The following is a 25,780-nucleotide window of genomic DNA, read 5'->3' as shown; positions in this document are numbered from 1 at the left end:
AACAGTTTTTACAAAATTTCACTCGCTACTCTCTTTTGGCTCTAGGGTCAAATTTTGGACGACTGACTAGGTTTAGCGTATTGGACATTACAGAGGGACCAATTTCCATCATTTTTGTTGGTAATATAGTTAACGCTGCAGTTTTTTGTAGAACAATGTTCTCAAAAAAACTGTTTGTACAAATTTTCACTCATTACACTCTTTTGGCCCTAGTGTCAAATTTTGGACGAGTGACTAGGATTGGCGTTCTAGACTTTATAGAGAGACCAATTTCCTTCATTTTTTTATTTGGTCTATAGATTAATATAAATCCTTACAGACTAAAGTTATATACAAATTTTTAGGAATTTAAATGCAAAACAATTTTTTTATATTAGCATTACTTTCCGAATAATCTATTAAATGATAACATTTGTTAAAATTTTCACATATGCGACGGATTTATCCAAGTAAAAATGAAATACCCATCTTCAATCTACGACTCTTTAGTGTTGGTAACTTTATTATATTGAGTCTGCTTTCATATGAGCACGAGTGAATTCCAGCCAAGACCACGTAAAAAAAAATAAGAATTGCTTTTGAATAATTTCAATAATATTTGAATGGATATTATAACAGGGATCCTAAATAATTGATCCATATTCACGAATAGGACGAACCAAAGATGTATAAAGATGTTTAGTAATGTATGGGTCAGAAAATTCTTCGACCATCGTTTCATAAATCCGGGAACACCATTCGCTTTATTGACAGTTAATGCAATGTGATCACGGAAATTAAGTCTATGATCTAGTAATATTCCAAGATCGTTAATATTGTGGACTTTTTCCAACGGCAATTCATCTATAAAATAGTTGGTGTCGTAATTTCTTACTCTAAAAAATGACATGTGTTTGCATTTTTTTATATTCAAATCCATAAGGTTTATTTTACACCATTGCGAAAGTTTATCGATGTCGGATTGAAGTAAGTGTTGACTGCTAGAGTTTCGAATGGTTTTTAGAATTTTGACATCGTCAGCGTACATTAATACATTGGAATGAGAAATAACATTAGGGAGATCATTTATAAAGTAAATAGTATTGGACCTAAATGACTTCCCTAGGGGACACCAGATGGGACCTCAATAACTTTGGAAGTGCATCTCTAAATTTAACTTATTGCGTTCTATTGGATAAGTAGGAAAACAACCAATATAAAGCTGCAAAGCTAAATCCCATTAACGATAATTTATTTAGTATCATTTTTGGTTCAGTCTGTCAAATGCCTTTCTTAAATCTGTATATATTACGTCTGTTTGTAGCTTATTTACTAAAATATCATTTATTAAGGTTGTGAGCTCGAGGATGTTCGTTGTTGTGGACCGATGTTTACAGAAGCCATGCTGACATGTAGACAGTAATGAAGAAATTTTGGTGGGTAATATATTTCCCGCATAGTTTTTTGTACAAATTTTCACTCATTACACTCTTTTGCCCCTAGTGTCAAATTTTGGACGAGTGACTAGGATTGGCGTACTAGACTTTATACAGATTCTAGTCTGTCATATCTAGATGATTGCGTGATTCAGGATAATCTTTTTATTATACCCCAACAAATACATTTTTGACAAATGGTCTCTTGGATATGAAAAAGGATTATATAATACTGGTACATCTGATACCAGACGGTCATATATGATAGTAAAATTCTTTGCGCCTACTCGTGGGAACCATATCAACAACACTAATAAAAAACAAAAAAGAAATAACAAACAACCCGTGGAAAACCAGTTGGGGAAACTTAAACTGGTGGACTGCAAACAACCTGCTATCCAACCTTCTGGTGATAGCACGGCTGAACGCAGCGAGGAAATTTTACCCGTAGTGGCAAGCACCTCATCAGCTGCACAAGCCTTAGCTGGTATACCAGCAAACACCCCTGTCTCGGGCACTGCGGACCCCGCGACTTTTGGACAAGTTGGATCGTCGAACTCGAAGTCGGGTCCAACTAATGCTCCCTCAACCGCCCTCACGGCCAACGAAAACCCCCTAGTCGCAAAGATCCATCTAGGAAGGATTTGTTAGGAGGCGCGCCGCCTTGCGTCTAGTCGAGCGACTTGGAATTAAGTCGGTCGATACGCTAACCACGGACGAAAAATAGTCCCTAGATTGGTCTAAAGCCCTACTGGCTCAGCCGGAGTGTTCTGACCCTCCTAAATACAAGTCACTCTCACATAATCCGAGACTGGAAAGTATCGGAAGACTGTTCCTTTTCAGATCATAGATATCTCGTATAGTTTGTAATAGTTTGCGTAGATAAACTTACAAGCTCTTTTAATCAAGCAACGAGAACAACGTGCAGACCTTCGGTACCAAAGGGTCAAGATAAACCTCCTTGGTGGTCCCTGGAAATAGCGAACACTAGAATAAGATGTCGCAAACTATTCAATGAGGCCAAAAGATCAGGTGAATATGTGGACCAAAGCCTCATTAAATAAATTCAAAAATCAGGTTAGGAATGATAAACGCTGCTCGTGGAGGAGTTTCTGTGGTAGCATCGAAAACTCTTCAGAAACAAGTCGTTAATGCAAAATTCTGTCTAAATCACAAACCGTTCAATGCTACATCCAGAAGCAAGACGGTGAGTGGACAATAATCCCTTCAAGAATTAATGGACACTCATTTCCCAGGTAACTTACCATTGGATACAACAATGGAAAGACCACAAACATATTGTCAAACCACGGTCGGATTAAACATAGACACAAAACATAGAGGGAATGATAAAATGGGCAATTAGCAGCTTCAACCCATATAAGTCATCGGGTCCGGATGGCATAATTCCAACTGACCTGCAGTATAATGCAGAATTGATTATACCATGGCTACTTGGGATATTTCAAGCCTGCCTTACATGGTCGTACATACCGGAACAATGGACCAAATGTAATGTGACGTTTATCCCCAAAGGAGGAAAAACAACTTACACCAAAGCGAAGGATTATAGGCCCATAAGTCTATCATCGTTTCTTCTTAAACCTCTGGAGAGAATTATTGACGTCCACATCAGATCGTCAATAGACCCAATGCTCTTATTACCCTCACAACATGCCTACACCAAAGGCAAATTAGTTGAGACGGCCCTACACTCGATAGTGGGATGTATAGAAAAATCGCTAGAATTTGAGGAATGGGACTGTCGCATACGCGGATGACGTTGCGGTAGCAGTATCAGGTTTCCATCTGAATACCATATCTCAAAGACTCGAATCAGCACTCAACTTATTAAGTCAACGGAGCGTTGACAGTGGTTTGTGTGTAAACCCTAGTAAAACTGAACTTGTACTCTATACTAGAAAATACAAGATCGAAAATTTTACCTTACCTCGACTAAACAGGGTCATACTCTCACTGGATACATGAAGCGGTTATTAAACCTATTCTCTTTTACGGGGCAGTTGTCTGGTGGAAAGCACTTGACATTAACTCCAATTGTACACTTCTTGGCAAGGTACTAAGAAGGATAGCAATCCTTATAACAGGATCATTGAGAAAAACATCCACCAAATCTCTATTCCCAATGCTTAATTGGATCCCAACTGATCTGACAGCCAGAAAACTGGCACTTAGCACTGCCGTCAGAATCAATGCTATAAATGCTTGGACTTACAGGCCATACGGCCACGGGAGTATTATAGAGGAAACATCTTTTCTTCCAGATAATATTGACTATTGCACACCCAAACCTTTTCCCCACAGGGACTTCGGCTATATCATATCCGAAAACTCTGTACCATAGAAAGACAGCTCCCCAAGAACCCTCTTGATTTATACGGACGGTTCTAAGAAAGGGGAACGAGTGGGGTCGGGTGATATTTTCATTCCTGAATTTGGAATTAGAATAAACTTTAGGAAACAGGATAATTGTAGTCCACTACAGGCTGAACTATCAGCCATAAAAAGAGCAGCAAATTGGCTCTAGCACTACAGAATATCAAACAGAGATATTCAAATTTGTACCGATAGCCAAGCTGCTATTAAATCCCTGAATGCCGGGCATCCTTAAACAGGATGGCGAGACATTCAACAAACGTGCTCAAATGGGTACGGAGACACAGGGGTTTGACCGGCAACTGTATTGCTGATGAGCAGGGAAACCAAAATATGCAAATGCATGTTTTTTGTGGTGCGTCATATGGACTCATGGATAAGATATTTACACGTTTCAGACCAATTTAAGAATTTTGGCATCGATTTGTTAGAGCATATTTTTGCATATTTTACCCATAAGAGCATAATTTTGCATGATTTGAGTTTTTAGCATATTTAAGACATATTTTCGAGTTTTTAGAGCATATTTTACTCTTTTAGTGCATATTTTGATGTTTTCGCTTTTTTTCGTTTTTATACATTTTTAATTTTCTTTTCAAAACTTTATTTAAAACAAATAAAATTCATTTTTTTTTATTTTTTTATTTTTTTAATTTTTTAGCCCATTTTACAATTTTGAAAAAAAATTTCGTTATGTTATAGTTTTTTATTCAATAAAGCGTTATATTTTAAATCGGACATAAAACCGATTACTTTTGATTTCATGAGACCAATCCATTTTTGTAGTTTAAAAAACTTATTATTGGAATTTATGACAACACCGATTAAAATGTCAGTTTATAAGCTATGAATACAATTGGAAGAAATGTGTCAAACTTTGTCGTTTGAAATATGTTTTTTGGGCACCAAATGGTTTCATGTTATTTATTGGTTATCTGAAAATAGGAGCATCAATGTCCGATAGGGACATAGACATCTTTTGCGGAATACCGCTAAAAGTTTGCAAAAACCTAATAGAGGGAAAATTTTATGAACTCTCTCAGACAAGATGGCGTAACGAACCAACTTGCATCAGCACAAGGAAGATATGGCCAAGTTTGGACAGTAAACGCACGTTATATCTTCTGCAACTAAACCGTCCTCACATCAGTAACTTTGTCACTGTCATCACGGGACATAGCTTATTTGGAAACCTTGCAAGAAGACTTGGTATTCCTCATAACGACTTCTGTAGAAGTTGTCAATATGAAGAGGAGGAGGAATCTATTGAACACCTTATCTGTCAATGCCCTGCGCTAGCAAACACACGATTCGAGTATTTAGGGAAGCGGGTATTCGATGATTTGTCTGAATTATCCATGTTAAGACTGGATAATATTAATGCCTTCGTCAGCACAGCAACTGGTTTTAGAACCACTTATCTGTCCACAAAAACAGACCTTTCTATTTTCTCTTCCATCTATATATCAACTCTTCACTGTTCTCAGCATTTCCAACTTATACCTACTCCTACCTCTTCTCGGTACTAAAACTCCTACTCTTTTTCTTTTATCTTCTATTATCTTTATAGGTATCACAAAGGGACCAATAGGACCAAAGTGTGCGTCTTTGCAGCCTGAATCATCTAACCTAACCTTCTCCTACAGTATACACCCGATATTAGCAAAAATATATCATTTTGAAGGATTTTGTTCTCAGATGTGCACAATATATAAATTAATAAGATCGGTTAAGAATTATGGGAGTTATAAGCATTTAAAGTAGTTACTAATACATAGAAACAAAAGTCACACGTACCCTACAAACATTTTCTATTGCGGAAGTTACCCGTGTGAAACTTCCAAACGTGCTAAAAGCTCGCCAGCGATGTTGCGGAAGTATAAGAATTCTTGTCACCAGTCGGGAAGAACTGATGCCGAGCTGGGGAACGTCTAAGAGTAATGTGGAAAATACTTCTGGAAGAAACGCAGAAGAAACTTCTAGATGACACTTGGAAGTAAGGTATTGCCAAAGACTTTTCTAGATGTAACTAGGAAGTCACTTCTTGAAGTGACTACTTAGTATCATCTAGAAGTGTTCCTATCTTATCTTCTAGAAGATGAATTTTCTCTTCTTCTAGAAGAAGAGTATTCTCGTCTTCTAGAAGATGAGTTTTCTCTTCTTCTAGAAGATGAGTATTCTCGTTTTCCAGAAGATAAGTTTTCTCTTCTTCTATTTGTATACTTACCAAAATAAAATCTATAAAAATAAATCTAAATAAAATGAAATTTTATAGTTTTTATTGAAATAATTAAAATTAAAATAGTAGAAAAAATAATAGATTTAACAAAAAAAGTAATATATGTACATTAGACCGACTCACCAAAAATGGTGCTTGAGTTACCCCCTCATAATATTCGCTCTTATGTAATATTTTAATCCAGCTTCAAAAAATCTTTGTTATGTTTTATAATGGTTCCCAAAATATTTCTAGTTAGGTTACAAAAAAGTTCCTTTTTAGTTGCTTTGTTTTAAATTATACAGTATTTCTTAAACAATATATATATATATATATATATATATATATATATATATATATATATATATATATATAATATATATATATATATATATATATATATATATATATATATATATATATATATATATATATATATATATATATAATATATATATATATATAATATATATATATATATATATATATATATATATATACAACACAAAACATCACTGAACTTAGCCAAATTTCTGCATTATTTATTTTTATTTTTTCACTTTTACGCTACAAATGGAGTTCTTTAGTGGGGATTGGGTTTGTGCTGATGTTTGTAACATACAAAATAGTTATAAGAGTGCATCCATTTTGCTTAAACAAAAAAACATGACTGTTGAACTTTTTTCATCTGGAAGTATACGTCTTAGTGACTTCTGTATGAGAGTTGGGTGAGAACACACATTTTACAATAACAAAATACATTGTTTCCTAATTTGTATCTTCTTGATTTGTATGTTTATGTCACTTCTGGAAGACAGTTTGAAGAGTGTTCACATTAATGTTGTATTTTATTCATCTGGAAGTGTGGATTTTAGCCACTTCTGGACGATTGTCAGACGAGAGCACACATTTTACAAAAACAAAATACATTAATTTCTAGTTTTCGCCGTCTGAAAGTATAGTTTTAGGTTACTTCCGGATGAAAGTAAGAAGAGTACAAAAACAAAAAAATATAAATACTCCATTTTTTAGCGTGAACGCGATATAAAATAAAAATAAATAATGCAGAAATCTTGCTAAGTTCAGTGATGTTTTGTGTTTTGTCCAGTCATGTTTAGTTTTAATTATTCATTGTTAAACTTAACCTAACAGAAAATTTATAGCTTGCTACATTGATATTGTGTTGCTTATTTTGTATTCGAAAGAGCTTACAAACTTACACACACTCTGGCTTACTTTACACAGGGTATGGCCGCTTGAAAATGACACACTAACTGATATACTTGGTTTGCGATATTGTGTGTAGATTATGCTTTTTTGTAATATACTTGTGTGTGGAAATGTAGCTATTCCTACATTCTTACCGATATACCTAGTAAGTAAAATTGTTTCTACATCACCTTCCTAGCTGGAACACAAGTGTATTAAAAAGTATCTACAACAACTTTCTAGTTAAAATACATGTGTATTAAGAAGTATCTAAATATGTATGTTATTTTTTAAATGCTACCCAAATACATGTATCTACAAATTCATTCATAAATATAAGGCCATTACAATCATCACAAAATCATGATCCTAATTTTAAGCAACAAATTTTGCTTAAAATTCATCTAAACATTGAAAAAATGTTGATCCAAAAATATTTTTCGATAAATGAAAAAATTTTTTGTTGATTAAATTACAGCACACTTGTTTTTTAATATTTTAATTTTCTGTTCTCATATACAATGTTAATCACAAGTATATTACGATGTAATGCGAAAAAAAAAAATTATTAAAAATTTAAACTTCATATCCAGATTTAATATACAAGTAAATCAAATAAGTAACACAAAGTAAAGCACACAACATTGGTTATAATTCCGAGTACTCTGAAAATTTTCTGTGGGGTAATGAACATTGCATTTTTAACCTATTTAGATTTATTTGAGTTAAATCTTATCTTTCAATATTTTTTAAACTATTAGCGCGTTTAGGTCCTGTTTCTAGATTACGTATGATCACTTTGAGCTAAAATTTTATTTGTATTTTATTATCGTAACAAAAACAAAATACATTAAAATTTTTACTTAAAGTATTCAAACGCTATCTGGAATCATTATATTGAAATTAATATTACTGTTTTATACATAAATTATTTTTTGACTTGGGTCACTCGACACGAAATTGCCCATATAAGATATTTAATATTGAAATCATATATTTTTAAACCCACCTTTTTTAAATAAATACAATTTTATTAATTTTCATATAGCTTTGGATTTAATTATTCTAATTATAGGTACTTTTTTAGTTATTAACACCAAGATATTAAACCTAAGTAGATAGTTTTTGAACGTGTATAACTCCTTAATTAGAAGAGAGCAAAATAGTATTGCAGTATTAGTGTTAGTGACTGTAAATAATTTTAAAAATAATCCATGCCTCGTAATTTCCAATCTTTATAGATGGTTTAATTCCAAGTTATTTAAAAAATGTTCATGAAAGGTAATGTTTTTATTGATTAAAAACAATAAATTAATTAATTAAATTTTAATTATTTTATTTTTTTAGAAAGTAGTAGCTAATATTGTACCCCCTATTAAAATACTTCTAACCGAATTAAAATATAAAAAAAGGGATCTGGTAAGTTATATATGTCTTATTTCATCACGCGGTTCCATTAAAAATGTCGATTATTTGCAGAAAATGTAATAAATGGATCTGACAGTTTAAATTTTGGTGGTAAATGTATTGGACATAAGAGAATCATATTTTATTGCTTCCTAAAGTATAAGAGGTAATTTCAATAAATACAAAAGTATGTATATTCAATATTAATTATAACATTATTTTATTTATTTTGTTGAAGGATTAATGAGTTCCAAAATATTACTCTTACAATTTGATGGATTGATCATAAAATTTATGAAGAATTACAAAAATATTTTAGAGTCCAACGTTTTACAATTTTTGGAAGTATACCAGTCAGCAGTTGGAATATTAATACAGATTTCCTGAAAATTATCTTATTATAAGGTAATTATTCTAAATTTTTGATACATGTGTGCATTAGACCGACCCACTCTGTATGGAAAGCAAAAACGTGTTTTTGTTACCCCTCTCAAAATGTTCCTTGCTTTGTTTTATGATGATTCCCAAAATATTTTAAATCTAGGGATGACCGTTCGTGAGCTGGACCAAATTAAAAAAAGGTATTTTGGAATTATTTTTTTTTTAATTTTTGTTTGTTTTGAAACAAAATATCCAATACGGGGTATCGTTTAAAATATATTTTAAAGCCGCGTCCAATGATGTATTAATCATAAATAACTGTCTGCTTATAATTGTCATATTCCAAAATATTTAAAATTGTTAGGTTTTTCACTAAGAAAAATAAAATGTATGCACAATTTTGCTAATTTTGCGCACCACTAGACTTGGCTTTAAAAAACCTTTCAACTGATACCACATACTATATATATTGTTTAAGAAATACTGTATAATTTAAAACAAAATAACTAAAAAGGGACTTTTTTGTAACCTAACTAGAAATATTTTGGGAATCATTATAATACATAACAAAGATTTTTGGAAGCTGGGTTAAAATATTTATTTTAACATGAAGAATCGTGTTCCCATACGATATTTTCTTTAAAACTGTCCAGCTCACGAATGGACAACACTTAACCGAAAATATTTTGGGTAACATCATATTACATAAGAGCGAATATTATGAGGGGGGTAACTCAAGCACCATTTTTTGTGAGTCGGTCTAATGTACATATATTACTTTTTTTGTTAAATCAATTATTTTTTCTACTATTTTAATTTAAATTATTTCAATAAAAACTATAAAATTTCATTTTATTTAGATTTATTTTTATAGATTATATTTTGGTAAGTATACAAATAGAAGAATAGAAAACTCATCTTCTGGAAGACGAGAATACTCATCTTCTAGAAGACGAGAATACTCATCTTCTAGAAGAAGAGATAATTCATCTTCTAGAAGATAAGATAGGAACACTTCTAGATGATACTTCAAGAAGTGACTTCCTAGTTACATCTAGAAGAGTCTTTGGCAATACCTTACTTCCAAGAGTCATCTAGAAGTTTCTTCTGCGGGTCTTCCAGAAGTATCTTTCATGTTACTCTTAGACGTTCCCCAGCTCGGCATCAGTTCTTCCCGACTGGTGACAAGAATTCTTATACTTCCGCAACATCGCTGGCGAGCTTTTAGCACGTTTGGAAGTTTCACACGGGTAACTTCCGCAATAGAAAATGTTTGTAGGGTTCCAATAGGAATGTACATGTACATTGTTTTTGTTTTTATTTTTTTGTGAAAACACATTCAGGTTAAAGAATATCAAAAACTAAAAGAAGTTTTGTTTCTATACAATTTATGTGCAAATAACCTGTGGAAGAGCAAATGTTACCGATTGTGTAGGGTAAGAATACGTGGTTTATTGTTGTAAAAATAAAACTATATCTATACGCACCGAATTAGAATGTTCTTTTTTAGACTATTCAATTATGTATATACATACATATGTACTTACCATATGTAATTTTATAGACAGTTCAATTATGAACTTCTGTCTCTATTTTTGTATAGAATAAAGTTATAATAACACGATTTTTTGTTTAGAATATATTAAATTTATTTAGCAGTTTAATGTTTCAAAATTTTTACTTTTTGAACCGTTTCAAAAGTAAACACAAAATGTGATGAGTTGAAATAACGGTAATTCAAAATCTGTATGTATTTTTTCTATATTTTTACCATAGTAACCAAATGTAAATATATAATTCGCAGCAAAATTTGTTTCAAAATAATCCTTAAAAATTACTACTAAATTTTATCATTTAATTATGGTATTAAATTAATGTATGCATTTTTTCATAATTTTCTAGTTTCATATCTCTCTAAATATGTAATTATAAAAATGTATATAATAGAGGGTTTTTATTTTAGTGGGAATCGATATAATTTCATTTCTACAACAATAAAACACGTATTCTTACCCTACAATAACACAAATGTTAACATCATCTTTTCCACAGTTTATTTGCACATAAATCTTGTGAAACAAGACTTCTTTTAGTTAGTTTGTTTTTGATTCGGCAATATATGTATACATACATACACACACTTATTCACGCATATACCCTACAAACATTTTCTATTGCGGAAGTTACCCGTGTGAAACTTCCAAACGTGCTAAAAGCTCGCCAGCGATGTTGCGGAAGTATAAGAATTCTTGTCACCAGTCGGGAAGAACTGATGCCGAGCTGGGGAACGTCTAAGAGTAACGTGGAATATACTTCTGGAAGAAACGCAGAAGAAACTTCTAGATGACTCTTGGAAGTAAGGTATTGCCAAAGACTCTTCTAGATGTAACTAGGAAGTCACTTCTTGAATTGACTACATAGTATCATCTAGAAGTGTTCCTATCATATCTTCTAGAAGATGAATTTTCTCTTCTTCTAGAAGAAGAGTATTCTCGTTTTCCAGAAGATGGAGTTTTCTATTCTTCTATTTGTATACTTACCAAAATAAAATCTATAAAAATAAATCTAAATAAAATCAGATTTGATATTTTTTATTGAAATAATTAAAATTAAAATAGTAGAAAAAATAATTGATTTAACAAAAAAGTAATATATGTACATTAGACCGACTCACAAAAAAGGTGCTTGAGTTACCCCTCATAAATATTCGCTCTTATGTAATATGATGTTACCCAAAATATGTTCGGTTAAGTGTTGTCCACTCGTGAGCTGGACAGTCTTAAAGAAAATATCGTATGGGAACACGATTCTTCATGTTAAATTAAATATTTTAACCCAGCTTCAAAAAATCTTTGTTATGTTTTATAATGGTATCAGTTGAAAGGTTTTTTAAAGCCAAGTCTAGTGGTGCGCAAAATTAGCAAAATTGTGCATACATTTTATTTTTCTTAGTGAAAAACCTAACAATTTTAAATATTTTGGAATATGACAATTATAAGCAGACGGTTATTTATGATTAATACATCATTGGACGCGGCTTTAAAATATCTTTTTTAAACGATACCCCGTATTGAGAGGGGTAACAAAAACACGTTTTTGCTTTCCATACAGAGTGAGTCGGTCTAATGTACACATGTATCAAAAGTTTAGAATAATTACTTTATAATAAGAAAATTTTAAGGAAATCTGTATAATATTCCAACTGCTGACTGGTATACTTCCAAAGATTGTAAAACGTTGGACTCTAAAATATTTTTGTAATTCTTCATAAATTTTATGATCAATCCATCAAATTGTAAGAGTTATATTTTGGAACGCATTAATCCTTCAACAAAATAAATAAAAATAATGTTATAATTAATATTGAATATACATACTTTTGTATTTATTGAAATTACTCTTATACTTTAGGAAGCAATAAAATAGGATTCTCTTATGTCCAATACATTTACCACCAAAATTTAAACTGTCAGATCCATTTTTTACATTTTCTGCAAATAATCGACATTTTTAATGGAACCGCGTGATGAAATAAGACATATATAACTTACCAGATCCCTTTTTTATATTTTAATTCGGTTAGAAGTATTTTAATAGGGGTACAATATTAGCTACTACTTTCTAAAAAAATAAAATAATTAAAAATTAATTAATTAATTTATTGTTTTTAATCAATAAAAACATTACCTTTCATGAACATTTTTTTAATAACTTGGAATTAAACCATCTATAAAAATTGGAAATTACGAGGCATGGATTATTTTTAAAATTATTTACAGTCACTAACACTAATACTGCAATACTATTTTGCTCTCTTCTAATTAAGGAGTTATACACGTTCAAAAACTATCTACTTAGGTTTAATATCTTGGGAACGGCATGCTCAATATTAAGAATATTAGTATCATATGATAGGTCATAGAAAGACCTGGTGTAAATAACTAAAAAAGTACCTATAATTAGAATAATTAAATCCAAAGCTATATGAAAATTAATAAAATTGTATTTATTTAAAAAAGGTGGGTTTAAAAATATCTGATTTCAATATTAAATATCTTATATGGGCAATTTCGTGTCGAGTGACCCAAGTCAAAAAATAATTTATGTATAAAACAGTAGTATTAATTTCAATATAATGATTCCAGATAGCGTTTGAATACTTTAAGTAAAAATTTTAATGTATTTCGTTTTTGTTACGATAATGAAATACAAATAAAATTTTAGCTCAAAGTGATCATACGAAATCTAGAAACAGCACCTAAGCGCGCTAATAGTTTAAAAAATATTGAAAGATAAGATTTAACTCAAATAAATCTAAATAGGTTAAAAATGCAATGTTAATCAAATGAAAGACGAAATGTACAACTTGAAAAAGTCTTTAAATGCTTATAACTCCAAACCAATTAAGATATTAGACTTCGTTTAAAAATAATGGAAATGGAAGCCGTTTAGAGTTGTTAACTTATTCCTAATATAGTATTTTAATGTAAAATATGACAACTTAATTTTTAATTTAATTTATATAATCCTTGAAGATAATTACTTTTTGGTATATTTAATAAACTTCGCCAATTAACAAAAACTGATTAAATGTTTATTAACTGTTGACTTTTAACACAACACTGTCATATTGTTTTTTATTACTTAAGATTCACATTATATTATTTACACTATTTTTCTATGAACTTTAAATTCAATAACTCATTTAAGTTTAACAATGAATAATTAAAACTAAACATGACTGGACAAAACGCAAAACATCACTAAACTTAGCAAAATTTCTGCATTATTTATTTTTATTTTTTTCGCGTTCACGCTAAAAAATGTATTATTTATATTTTTTTCTTCTCTTCTTATTTTCATCCGGAAGTAACCTAAAACTATACTTTCAGACGGCGAAAACTGGAAATCAATGTATTTTGTTTTTGTAAAATGTGTGCTCTCGTCTGACAATCGTCCAGAAATGACTAAAATCCACACTTCCAGATGAATAAAATACAACATTAATGTGAACACTCTGTCTTCCAGAAGTGTCATAAACATACAAATCAAGAAGATACAAATTAGGAAACAATGTATTTTGTTATTGTAAAATGTGTGTTCTCACCCAACTCTCATACAGAAGTCACTAAAACGTATACTTCCAGATGAAAAAGTTCAACAGTCATGTTTTTTTGTTTAAGCAAAATGGATGCACTCTTCTAACTATCATCCGGAAGTAACTTAAAAGTGTATTTCTAGAAGACGAAAATTCGAACTCAATGTATTTTGTTTTTGTAAAATGTGCGTTCTCGTCTGACAATCGTCCATAAGTGTTTCTGACGTGGCGTCTGGGGTGATGCGCAATAGTTTTGTCTTCTAAATGTTTGAAGGGTATTTATGCTTGAAATAAAAAATAAACAAAGCAAGAAAAAAACAAAAAATTGTAATAAAAGAGCTTATTGATGAAAGAAAGGAGAGTGCATTGCGTATCTGATGGTGTTTTGTTTTTGTATTTTACAGTTTACAGTTTTTACATACATATTTTTATAATTTCAATTATTAATTTAATTTCGATTAGGGAAGCGAAGCTCCCTTTGAGTATGCTAGTATATAATAAAGCTTAAAATAAGCTAACCCCCGCAAGGATACAAGAAACAAACATAAAATAAAGATATTATTAGTGATCTAAGAAGTGGCTGGTTTAATCACTGAACTATTGCAATTACGAAAAACGAGTGACCAAAGGTAAAATTGTCAACTAGATATTCTGTGCAACCATTTCTTATCATTTTGTAAATCATTAGCATTTTGTAAAACATTATATCCTCTAGGATATAAAATCAGTAAAGTCACACCGCAATATAATTCGACAAAATGACGACACATTAAGTCTGAGGCCAAAAATAAATCTTATTACTCTTGTTGTGATGTGCCTGTATGAAACTCCATATCATATAGAAGTAAGGGAAGACAAAGAGATATAGCAACTCTCTTTTCAATTTCAAAAGGAATATATAAACCTACAGCATATAATCTTCTGAATGTTGCTACCACCCTCGACAAAATATATTTTATGTGTACCCCAAAATCTAGTTTAGAATACAAATAAAAATCCAATGATTTGCAATGTTTAACATAATTAATATAAATTTCTCCCAATAAAAGCCGAGACTTTCTATAAACGGAATGGGAAAAGAACATAGCCTTTGTTTTTAAGGTATTCATCCTCAAAAATTGCGCTGAGACCAATTAATAATGCTCGTCAAATCATCATTTATTTTTATTACAATAATCTGTATTTAAACGTTCCAAGATATATTATTGGAATCATTCTTCTATCGCTAATTCAACTTACTGGAGCTCAAGTCCATTTTTATAATACTAGGGTCAAAAATTTTCGAGGAAACTTGTCTTCTATATATTGTTTTAGATATCAGCTGTTATACATTTTAAGTTTTCAATATATTGTGGAAGTTTATAACTCCAAAGCATGCCTCGAAGAAACGCCATTCAATATAGTGGAATCATTGTTTTTATAACCAATGGCCTCTAGGCTGAATGTCACCATATCATTATGGCCTAACTCAAAAATATTCATATCTGTTTAAATATTATCTACTATGATCAAAATAGGCCCAAAAATTTTTACATACAGTGTTGTTCTAATGGGCAACATAATCGTGAATGTTATGAGTAGTAAAAACTAAAATCTACTGTATAGGATGACGTTTTGTTAAGGCATGTTTTGGAGTTGTACACCGCTACGATGTCTTGAAAATTTAAAATATATTAATGCTAATATCTACAATTAAGCCAACTTTGTCGAAAAATATCGATCCTAGTGGTACGAAAAGGGACTTAAGATCCAGATAATTCAATTAGAAACAGAAGAACGATACCAAAAATATATCATGGAATGTTTAAAAACAAATCCTTATAACAAAGATTATTATTTCTAAATACCTGAAGGCATATAGTAGTATATAGGCGAAACTAATTGTCAAGGACCTAAGTCCCCTGTCAAAGACCTAACTGGTGAGAATGTATTAGTAGAAGCACAAAAATAAACACAGTTGTTCAAAAGGTACTAAATAAAAAATGTATTTTTTGGACGTTATTCTTTGTGTGTTATTAATGAAATTTTATATGGCAGTGAATGAAAATATTAGTTATTTATTGTTTTGAAAATATATTTTATCTCAAAACGTATTATAAACACGTCTTTTTGATATTTTTTTGTTGAATTAAAAAAGTATGTAAAACACTTTTTTAATTTTCAATACTAAAATGTACAGCTTTTCATTTTTCAATTTTAATTAAAATAAAATGTCAAAGAATAAAAAATATTTTTTTTTCATTTGTAAAATATAAATTATTTTCGGGGTTTTAAATAAATGAAAAGTGTTGAAAAAAATAATAAACATGAAGTTTAAGTGATAAGAAAAACTAATAAGTGGTATGTAAATTTGATGTTTAGTGAGTGCGTTTAGTTCTCACAAGTTTGTTTTATTCTCTCAGAACTCGTCTGTGTGAAGAGAATAAAAATGTTTCTTTGAAAACCCCTTCAGTTTCGCCTATATGTATTACTATATGCCTGAAGGAATCTATAAAATCCCAATATTAAATTTTGGTTTTATCTCTGGAAAAAGAGAAAAAATGGCAAATATGGTCAAAAATCGTAATTTATGATATTTTATGAAAATATGGTACAGATACTCCAAAATTGTGGACCAAATGGTCCAAAAATATATCCATTTGGTTGATGGTTACCCCTTAAAACAATTTTTAGCAAAAAAAAAACATTCGATTCTAATTTTTATGTTTCGTACAATATAGTCAAATATGAAATACAGAAAAAATTCGTATACTTTTGTGAGGTAATTTTATAGTAATTTAAGTAAATGTGAATTTTTAAAGTTTCAAAAAGCGTGATATCAAAGCTAAGGACTGTCTAGAGAATTTAACAAATTAATTTACAAAACAAAATATGTTATTAAATTTAGTTTCTTTTTATATTATACCTAAATTCGAATACTTATGAGAGACTCTGTAAAACTCAGCACACTAATGGGTTGATAGTCAGACAAATTACATGGATTATTTACTTTAGGAATTGGAATTATCCTTCCTATTTTCCATTGCCGTGGGGTTGCGCCCAGAAAAGAATTCAATACATGATTTTTTTCTCATCTTTCTAATGGTAGTTTTAGCCTTGTTTCTGTATATGCAGAAAAATTTGGTTTGGTCGACTATTTATTAAATACTTATAGTCGAAAAGTCTGAAAGTCGACTTTAAATTAAATGAAAAAATTCAAAAATCCAAAAAATCGACTTTTCATAAAATGCAAAATGTCGAAAAGTCGACTTTTAACTAAATGAAAAAGTCGAAAAGTCGACTTTTCGTTTAAACTATATAACTCTACTTTGAACGCACATAAAGAAAACAACCCAACGAAAAATAATACAAACCTTTACAGCTGTTTTATCAAAATAAACATTTTTTTGCGTGGTGAGTTATTTTTGATTACAAGCAAAGTAAATTTACAAAGTAGACTCAGTAGAACTATTTTTTTTAAACTCACTTATGGACCGAAATGTCAAAATTGTTTACGTTGCAACTTTTGACAGCTTCAACCAAAGTAAATTAATAAAGTAGCGACAGTTCTACAGCAAAAACAACAAACGATTTTGTTTTTGGTTTAAGGTCTTTGCTGTCAAAATCATATGATTTTTGTTAACAAAAATTTTCTTTGATAACAACACAAAAAATTTTTGTTTGTTTATTTTGTTTGATGGTGATAGTGGTGGCTTGGCTCTAGTTCTTGGTTTTAAGTGAGCCTAATTGCATACTCTTTATGTTTGTAAATAGTAATGTGTGGCGTTTTTTTATTTAAATTTGCAAATTTATATTTTATACGTAATTTAGTTTAATCTTTCTTGGGTCCATAGAAGATCTTTCTTGATTTCAAAGCGGACCACTTGTGTCTCTTAATGTAGTAGGAGATGGTTTTTGTTCTGAAGGCAAGAGACTAATGCGACGAGAAAATGAAGTATTTGGAGATATATTTTGTGTTGCGGCAGTAACATTTATAGTAATTTTTGAAGTTGGAGGATTGTTGCTGAGAGTATTGTGTATATGGACTTTAGATCACCCACTACCGTCATGGATGTAGTAGATATTTGTAAATCTTTATTTTCGAAATTATTCAAGCGAACCATTTGTAATTTACATGGACGTGGCAAAAGATAGCAAAGAAACGTTTGACCGACTAAATCAGTGTGTATAAAGTCCTTTGAGGATATTTTACAGAAATCACGATTGCTATCAAAGAAAAACATTAATATCTAAAAGATTTTATTTTTAACTTTTAGTTACATACTTGCCATAGGTATTTTCGGTCCAAACATGTTCCAAACACAACTCATGGACAATGGGTTTTGAGGGTTGAGATTGGCCACATTTGCGTATATCCTGTACAGATATATAATGTTGACCTATGATTGATTGTAAAACCATAAATTATTTCATTTATACAATTCCCTCATTTATATAATTGACAATCTTAGGCTCTCTGGAATTCAATATATTGGCAATATGAATTATAATTTACCAGTGCCGGGTGTGCGGTAGATAACGTAGAGCAATTTGTAAAGTGTAGAAGGGCAAGGTGTTCTGCATAAACCTATGAATTAAAGTAAAGAATATGTATTAAGTTAAGAAATGTTTTTAATTAAAGGTAATAACTTACTTGCAGTTATTAAAGCTTGATTTTAAGCATATTTTTGCTTACTTTCCTTTGTTTCCATTTTTGTTTTTTGAGCCTTTGATTCAAATGGCGGATTCTGAAGTATATGCGACATTTAAAAAAAAAAACATTTAACAACGTCTGAAAGATCAATGTTCGTTCCACTAAACGTTGATGGATGTTATCGCAGTGCGATATTTCCAAGCCATTTAAAGTGTAAAACACCGCTTCCAGTTTCTTCAATTGTTCGAGAAACTCTAAAGATGGCTTAATCAACATACCCTTTAATACTAGATCAACCCAAGTATACGAATTTTCTTTAGATTCATATTCTCTAAGTTTAAGCTTTCGAATAGTGTAGCCAGCAATGTATTCCAAAGCATCAACTTGGAGAGTACCCATATCATCAAAATTCGATCCATCTAGGTCGTCAAGTACATTTGTTAGGGGTTTTCTGAAATTTCTTCCAATTCAACAGATATAACAGAAAAAAATACAATTTTATGTAGTATAACAATGAAATAAAATCAGTTTGAAACATATTTAAGACGAAAGTACTTAACGTTGAATTAAGAATGTCGAACCAATCGTTCACAAGCTGTATAAAATCCGCTGTCTCAGTGGCTCGGTAGACATCTAGACCAAGGGAGAAGCATCGGCAGATTGCGTTAGCAGTTGTGTTCGAAAATAACTGAGCCGCCAGTTTTACCTTTTGCCTTTCTAATTAATGTTAATTAACAATATGGATACGAATTAATAATAAATGTTCGTATTTATATTTACCTGCGCCTTTAACAGTCAGATGGTCATTATTCAGCTTAAATGTTATAGAAACATCGGAGGCAGATGTGTTATTAATAACATCGGCTATTGTCCGCGTCGTCAAAAGCTGTTCATTAACCATTAATCCACTATCTATCAAGTGATTCCTTATTAGCTTTAGCAAGTAGGGGGCATCGGCAAAAGCGAAAACTTTATCAGCCGCATTTGTGGGATTAGGAAACCATGGCCTGTCTAAAGAAACAATAGGTTAATTTCACATATGAAATTGGCATTGAAATTATTTAAATTTAATTACGAATCATTATTTTAAAGCTTGATAGCAAAACTAAATACCCAAAAAAAACAATTTTAAAGGAACTTAAATTTGGTGTGAAACTTATATCTATGAAGCTCAAAGCACTATTAATGCTTAATTTTGGGAAAATCGAATTCGAAACTTATATTTATGGAACTTAAAATTTAAATGAAACAAAATTATAATGAAAATATGAAATGTTGAAGCGAACAAACTTATATCTATAACGAAGCACTTAATTGGTAAGTAAATCTAAGTATTTTAACTTAAAAGCAAATATTAAAATCTAATCTTAAACTGGTATGAAAACGAATATTTTAATTATCAAATTTAGAGATTATGGCACAAAATCCGTGAGCCTGGTAAAACTGAAAATCGACATTACATATAATGTCAATATGATTCGTCTGCACAAAAAAGTTTATACAAAATTTCATAATGTTTTATTTTTTATGGAAACGCCCAACTCTTTCCACAACTTACGGATCGTGGGACCCAAGTCACATACCACTGCCACGATCGGAACATCGGCCTTTTTGAGCTCTACTATCAACTCAAACAAGAGTTCTTTAGTCATTTGCCAGTCGTAATCGAAAAAAAAATTGGTTGCTTCCACGATTTCCATTACCACTTGTACATAATTTGCTGGCTTACGCACGTTGTCCATATCAGCTTCGTATTCAAAGGTTTCCACTACCTTCATTTCATCAAAGGCCAGCACGCAGACTCTGTCCTCTTCTTCCAAATCGGATATATGGCTGTGCCGAATCTTATATACCCTTCACCATAGTGTATTTCTTTTATAAATTTTAAATTTTTTCCCGACTACAAAAGCTAAACAAAAAGAACAACAACAACGCTAAACGAAATAAAACACAAAATACACAAGGCATCTAAACCAACAGACATCTTAACATACATAACGAAAAACACAGAAAAACAAAAATAACAACGCAATGACGCCAACAGCATCCAAACCAAGGGTGCCCAAGCCCTATGCGCTTGGTACTCTTTTGTTTTTGTAAATGCGCTTAGCTATAGACAGTGTGTTTTCTATACACTTATATGCGCTTAACGCTAGCAATACGTTGTCGTTGTTCTTAATAGTATACAAGCAAGAGTAAAACAACAACACTTTCGTATTCATTGCTGGTAAACATTGACGAGACGTAGATTTTGTTTTTGTTTATCGTAAAAAAATTGTTTTAAAAAGCACTTGGAAAAAATTTGTGTTAGTTTTAAATTTCAAACTTACATTATTCGCATAAAAATTATTGTACAATAACTCACAATCTACTCTCATATAATTGAAGAAAACGTTTTAAATACTTTTTTCTATTCATTAAAAAATATAGTTGCAAAACAAAAGGGAAAATTATTTTATTTTAACAAAAAAATGCAAATCATATTTTTTTGCTGTGTATTTTAGTAGCAAATACACAGCTGACTAAAACCAAATACATCTACACACACGTGTATATCTTTTTCTATATACAGTGTTGATGTTGCTTTTATAACAATTTTTTGATGAAATTTTCAGAGGTTGTCTCGGGTTTTTGCTCATATCTCCGTTATTTACCGACCGATTTTGCTGATTTTAAATAGCGATCTTCTCGAAAGCATGTCTAATAGAATTATTGAAGATTCGGATCTCGCCGATATCTGGAGTCCCCTAAAAACTGATTTCAACAGAAAGACAGACGGACGGACATGGCTTAATCGACTCCGCTATCGGAAAATTATATTATAGAAATTACAAACGCAATGACAAACTTATATATACCCTTCTCACGAAGGTGAAGGGTATAAAAAAGTAAAAAAAACTTTTCAATAGATTTCACTGTTGGCCTAATTTTATAAGTGTTAAAATACATTTGCATTACACTTTAATTCAATAGCATTCTCCAGTAAAAAGGAAACTTGAATTCAAGTCGAACATTACAATGCTGTTATAGTTTATATTCAAGGGTTGTAGTACAATGCAATTCAAGTTGAAAATATAATTATATTCAAGCTCCTATTGATATTATTTATTTATTTAACTACAGATTTAAGACTATCTTTATATATTAATGTTCTGTAGAAAATATGTAACGCTAAAAATGTTATTTTAAATAATTAAGAAAAGTCAATGTTACAAAATTAAAAACACATATGAAACTAAAACTTCAAACAAAACTAAAATTGTAAAAACTGCTATCATTTACAATTCAAATAATTATAAAAACACATTTTTCACCGTAACTTCTTCTTCGCACATACAATTAAACCATCCATGGACTTGACATTGAGTGTCTCCTTTTATTGCAATTGAATGTAGGGAGATTGTATGAGTCAGGCCAATAAAATTTCATGTGTTATTAAAAAATTATGTAGTAAATTATTACTATTTTGAATATATTGTTGAATAATTTTTATTTTTTTTTGCATCTTGCAAGCCTCCATCCACTTTCGTCGTCTCCTCTCATCTGTGGGGTCAATAAAAAAGCTCCCATTTCCTTTTTTGGAAATTTTCCTGCAAATTTCATAATTTTTTAATACATAAACCACACAAAATTCAAATTTTTTCACTTTTATTTTTATTTTTTATTTAATTTTTTTCCACTAAAACAAATATGGCAACGAATTTGACATGAAAGTCTTTGGTTGAAGCTGTCAAAAATTGCAATGTAAACAATTTTGACATTTCCGTCCATAAGTGAGTTTTAAAAAAAACAGTCAGCTGTTCTACTGAATCTACTTTATAAATTTACTTTGGTTTCAACCAAAGACTTTTATGTCAAATTTGTTTTAGTGGAAAAAAATAAATTGCAATAAAAGGAGACACTCAATGTAAAGCAAAATTAATAATATTGACATTTCATTCAAGACATAGACAATTGTACATATGCATATTGCTGTTTTTATGGGAGTTTCAAGTCCATGGATGGATTAATTGTATGTCCGAAGAAGAAGTTATGGTGAAAAATGTGTTTTTATAATTATTTGAATTGTAATTGATAGCAGTTTTTACATTTTTAGTTTAGTTTGAAGTTTTACTTTCATATGTGTTTTTGGCGTCATGAAATAACTCCCCACGAAATAACTCCCCAAAACAAAAATGAAATAAGTCCTCAAATTTGGGGACTTGTTTCATTATGAAATAATTCCCCAATTTAAAAATGAAAAAAATTCCCAAGGATATGAAATAACTTCCTAAATTAAAATGAAATAACACCTCATTTTTGGGGATTTATTTCATATGAAACAAATCCTTAATTTTAAAATGAAATTAGTTCCCATTTAAAAATAACGAATTATGGAACATGTCGGTTTTAGTGACATTTCTAAAAAAAGTAGGTCGCTCATACTTTCGAGTAGGACTTCAATGTTTAATACATTTCCGTTTAATCGCTTAATAAAAATTCCCTTAATAGCCGGCCTGCGGTCGCGCGCAAGGACTTTCTACACTATGTTATGTCCAAAAACGGCCCCGCTTAATAAATATTTCCTAAATAGCCGGCCTACGGCCGGACGCAAGGACTTACCTCTCTATAATATGACAAACACCGGCTTCGCTTAGTAAAGATTTCCTAAATAGCCGGGGAGTTATTTCATGACGCCGTGTTTTTAATTTTGTAACATTGACCTTTCTTAATTATTTAAAATAACATTTTAAATATATAAGTAATATCAATAGGAGCTTAAATATAATTATATTTTCAACTTGAATTGCATTGTACTGCAACCCTTGAATTAAACTATAATAGCATTGTAATGTTCGACTTGAATTCAAGTTTCCTTTTTACTGGAGAATGCTATTGAATTAAAGTGTAATGCAAATGTATTTCAACACTTGTAAAATTAGGCCAACAGTGAAATCTATTGAAAAGTTTTTTCTACTTTTTTTGTTCTCCAATTGGTAATTTATAAATTTTACATACAGCACTTAGTACAGAACCTTGACATGCAATAGTTGGAATCGTAAGTAATTCAAAATCACACCAATTGGAAACCTTCTACGGGATTTCCAATTGGTGTGACTTTAAGCCGGTATATTTTAAGTGTTCTGTAAAACTAGGGCAACACTGAAATCTATTAAAAAGTTTTTTCTACATTTTTGTTCTTATTGGTCGGTATATTTAGAGTTTTCTGTAAAATTAGGCCAACTATTAAAAATATTTTTCTACTTTTAAACATATGGAATCATTTGGACTTAAATTAAAATCATTTTTAGCTCTGCGACCGAAGATCTATTTCAATCTGACAGAGTAAGTTATGACTCTGGACACAAAAATAAAGGACTCAATGCGATCAGTGCTGGTGTCATAAAATAAATATAACGAAAGGCTTATTACGACCAGCTATAGACTTCATGCGTCATATATCCGATTTGGAAGAAGAGGACAGAGTCTGCGTGCTGGCCTTTGATGAAATGAAAGTAACGGAAACCTTTGAATACGAAGCTGATATGGACAAGGTGCATAAGCCAGCAAATTATGTACAAGTGGTAATGGCTCGAGGGCTCCGGAAATCGTGGAAGCAACCAATTTTTTTCGATTGCGACCGGCAAATGACTAAAGAACTCTTGAGTTGATAGTAGAGCTGAAAAAGACCGATTTTCCGGTCGTAGCAGTGGTATGTGACTTGGGTCCCACGAACCGTATGTTGTGAAAAGAGTTGGGAGTTTCCATAGGTAAGTTTTTAAAAACACAATGAATATACAATGAAATAAAATATTATGAAATTCTGTATAAACTTTTTTGTGCAGGCAAATCATATTAACATTATATCGTCGATTTTCAGTTTTACCAGGCTCACGAATTTTGTGCCATACTTGTCAAAAAATCATGTAGTATAATACAATTTCGTAGTCTAAATACAATTGGATTGATTATGACAAAAAATACTTCTGATTTTTATGACATACCGACCGTATTTTAAAGTTTTTGAAAAATTTCAAAAATTTCTAATTTTTCATATGTATCAAAGTTGTAATTAAAAAAAGAAACGTTAGAAACAATTTTCATCTGAAAAAAATAAACAGGCAAGTAAAATAAATTAAACATAAACGAAAAATTTAAGAACACAGTTGAATTTATAAAGGTAAGAATTGATAAAGAGTATGTCTGAAATATTTATGTATTTCTCTTACAGATTTCTTGATATACCGACCAAATTCTATAATATTTTTATTATGAAATGTATTAATACTCAGTATTGTAGTCTGAAAGTGTTTCGTTATAGACATAAGTTTGTTTGCTTCAACATTTCATATTTTTATTATAATTTTGTTTCATTTAAATTTTAAGTTTCATAAATATAAGTTTCGAATTCGATTTTCCCAAAATAATGATTCGTAATTAAACTTAAATTTAAATAATTTTAATTCCAATTTTATATGTAAAATTAACCTATTGTTTCTTCAGACAGGCCATGGTTTCATAATCCCATAAATGCTTCTGATAAAGTTTTCGTTTTTCCGATGCCCCCCACTTGCTAAAGCTAATAAGGAATCACTTGATAGATAGTGGATTAGTGGTTAATGAACAGCTTTTGACGCCGCGGACAATAGCCGATGTTATTAATCACACATCTGCCTCCGATGTTTCTATAATATTTAAGCTGAATGATGACCATCTGACTGTTAAAGGCGCAGGTAAATATAAATACGAATATGTATTATTAATTCGTATCCATATTGTTAATAAACATTAATTAGATAAGCAAAAGGTAAAACTGGCGGCTCAACTGCTAACGCAATCTGCCGATCCTTCTCCCTTGGTATAGATGTCTACCAAGCCACTTTTATACAGCTTGTAAACGATTTGTTCGACATTCTTAATTCAACGGTCAGTACTTTCGTTTATCCGGGCAGGAACCATTTGGACATGATTTGGCAACACAAATAAAAAAAATTGGACGAAATTACCAAAATCGTGGCTTCTCCAATAATACCAAATAAAAA

General features: G+C 30.8%; 1 protein-coding gene across 2 annotated transcripts; it reads right to left on the bottom strand.

The window, feature by feature from the left end:
- Nucleotides 1-17,911: 17,911 nt before the first annotated feature.
- LOC124420314 (anaphase-promoting complex subunit 1-like) lies at nucleotides 17,912-24,757 on the bottom strand. Of its 2 annotated transcripts, XR_006941109.1 has the most exons (5): nucleotides 24,743-24,757; nucleotides 19,539-19,769; nucleotides 18,759-19,475; nucleotides 18,390-18,692; nucleotides 17,912-18,331 (listed from the first exon to the last, which is right to left on the bottom strand). XR_006941109.1 is itself a non-coding variant. In XM_046952697.1 (2 exons), exons 1-2 carry the CDS (start codon nucleotides 18,524-18,526, stop codon nucleotides 18,097-18,099), a joined length of 372 nt encoding a protein of 123 aa, XP_046808653.1. In that variant the 5' UTR covers nucleotides 18,527-18,742; the 3' UTR covers nucleotides 17,912-18,096. The 2 variants fall into 2 exon arrangements, 1 of the variants encoding a protein (XP_046808653.1); XM_046952697.1 differs by lacking the exons at nucleotides 18,759-19,475; nucleotides 19,539-19,769; nucleotides 24,743-24,757 and having other exon boundaries at nucleotides 18,390-18,742.
- Between the last annotated feature and the right edge of the window lie 1,023 nt (nucleotides 24,758-25,780).

This window comes from Lucilia cuprina, chromosome 5 (genome assembly GCF_022045245.1).
Source record: "Lucilia cuprina isolate Lc7/37 chromosome 5, ASM2204524v1, whole genome shotgun sequence".
NCBI classification, from domain to species: Eukaryota; Metazoa; Arthropoda; class Insecta; order Diptera; family Calliphoridae; genus Lucilia; species Lucilia cuprina.
The sequence above is the reverse complement of the archived record's forward strand: the minus strand, read 5'-3'. Positions and strand labels throughout refer to the sequence as shown.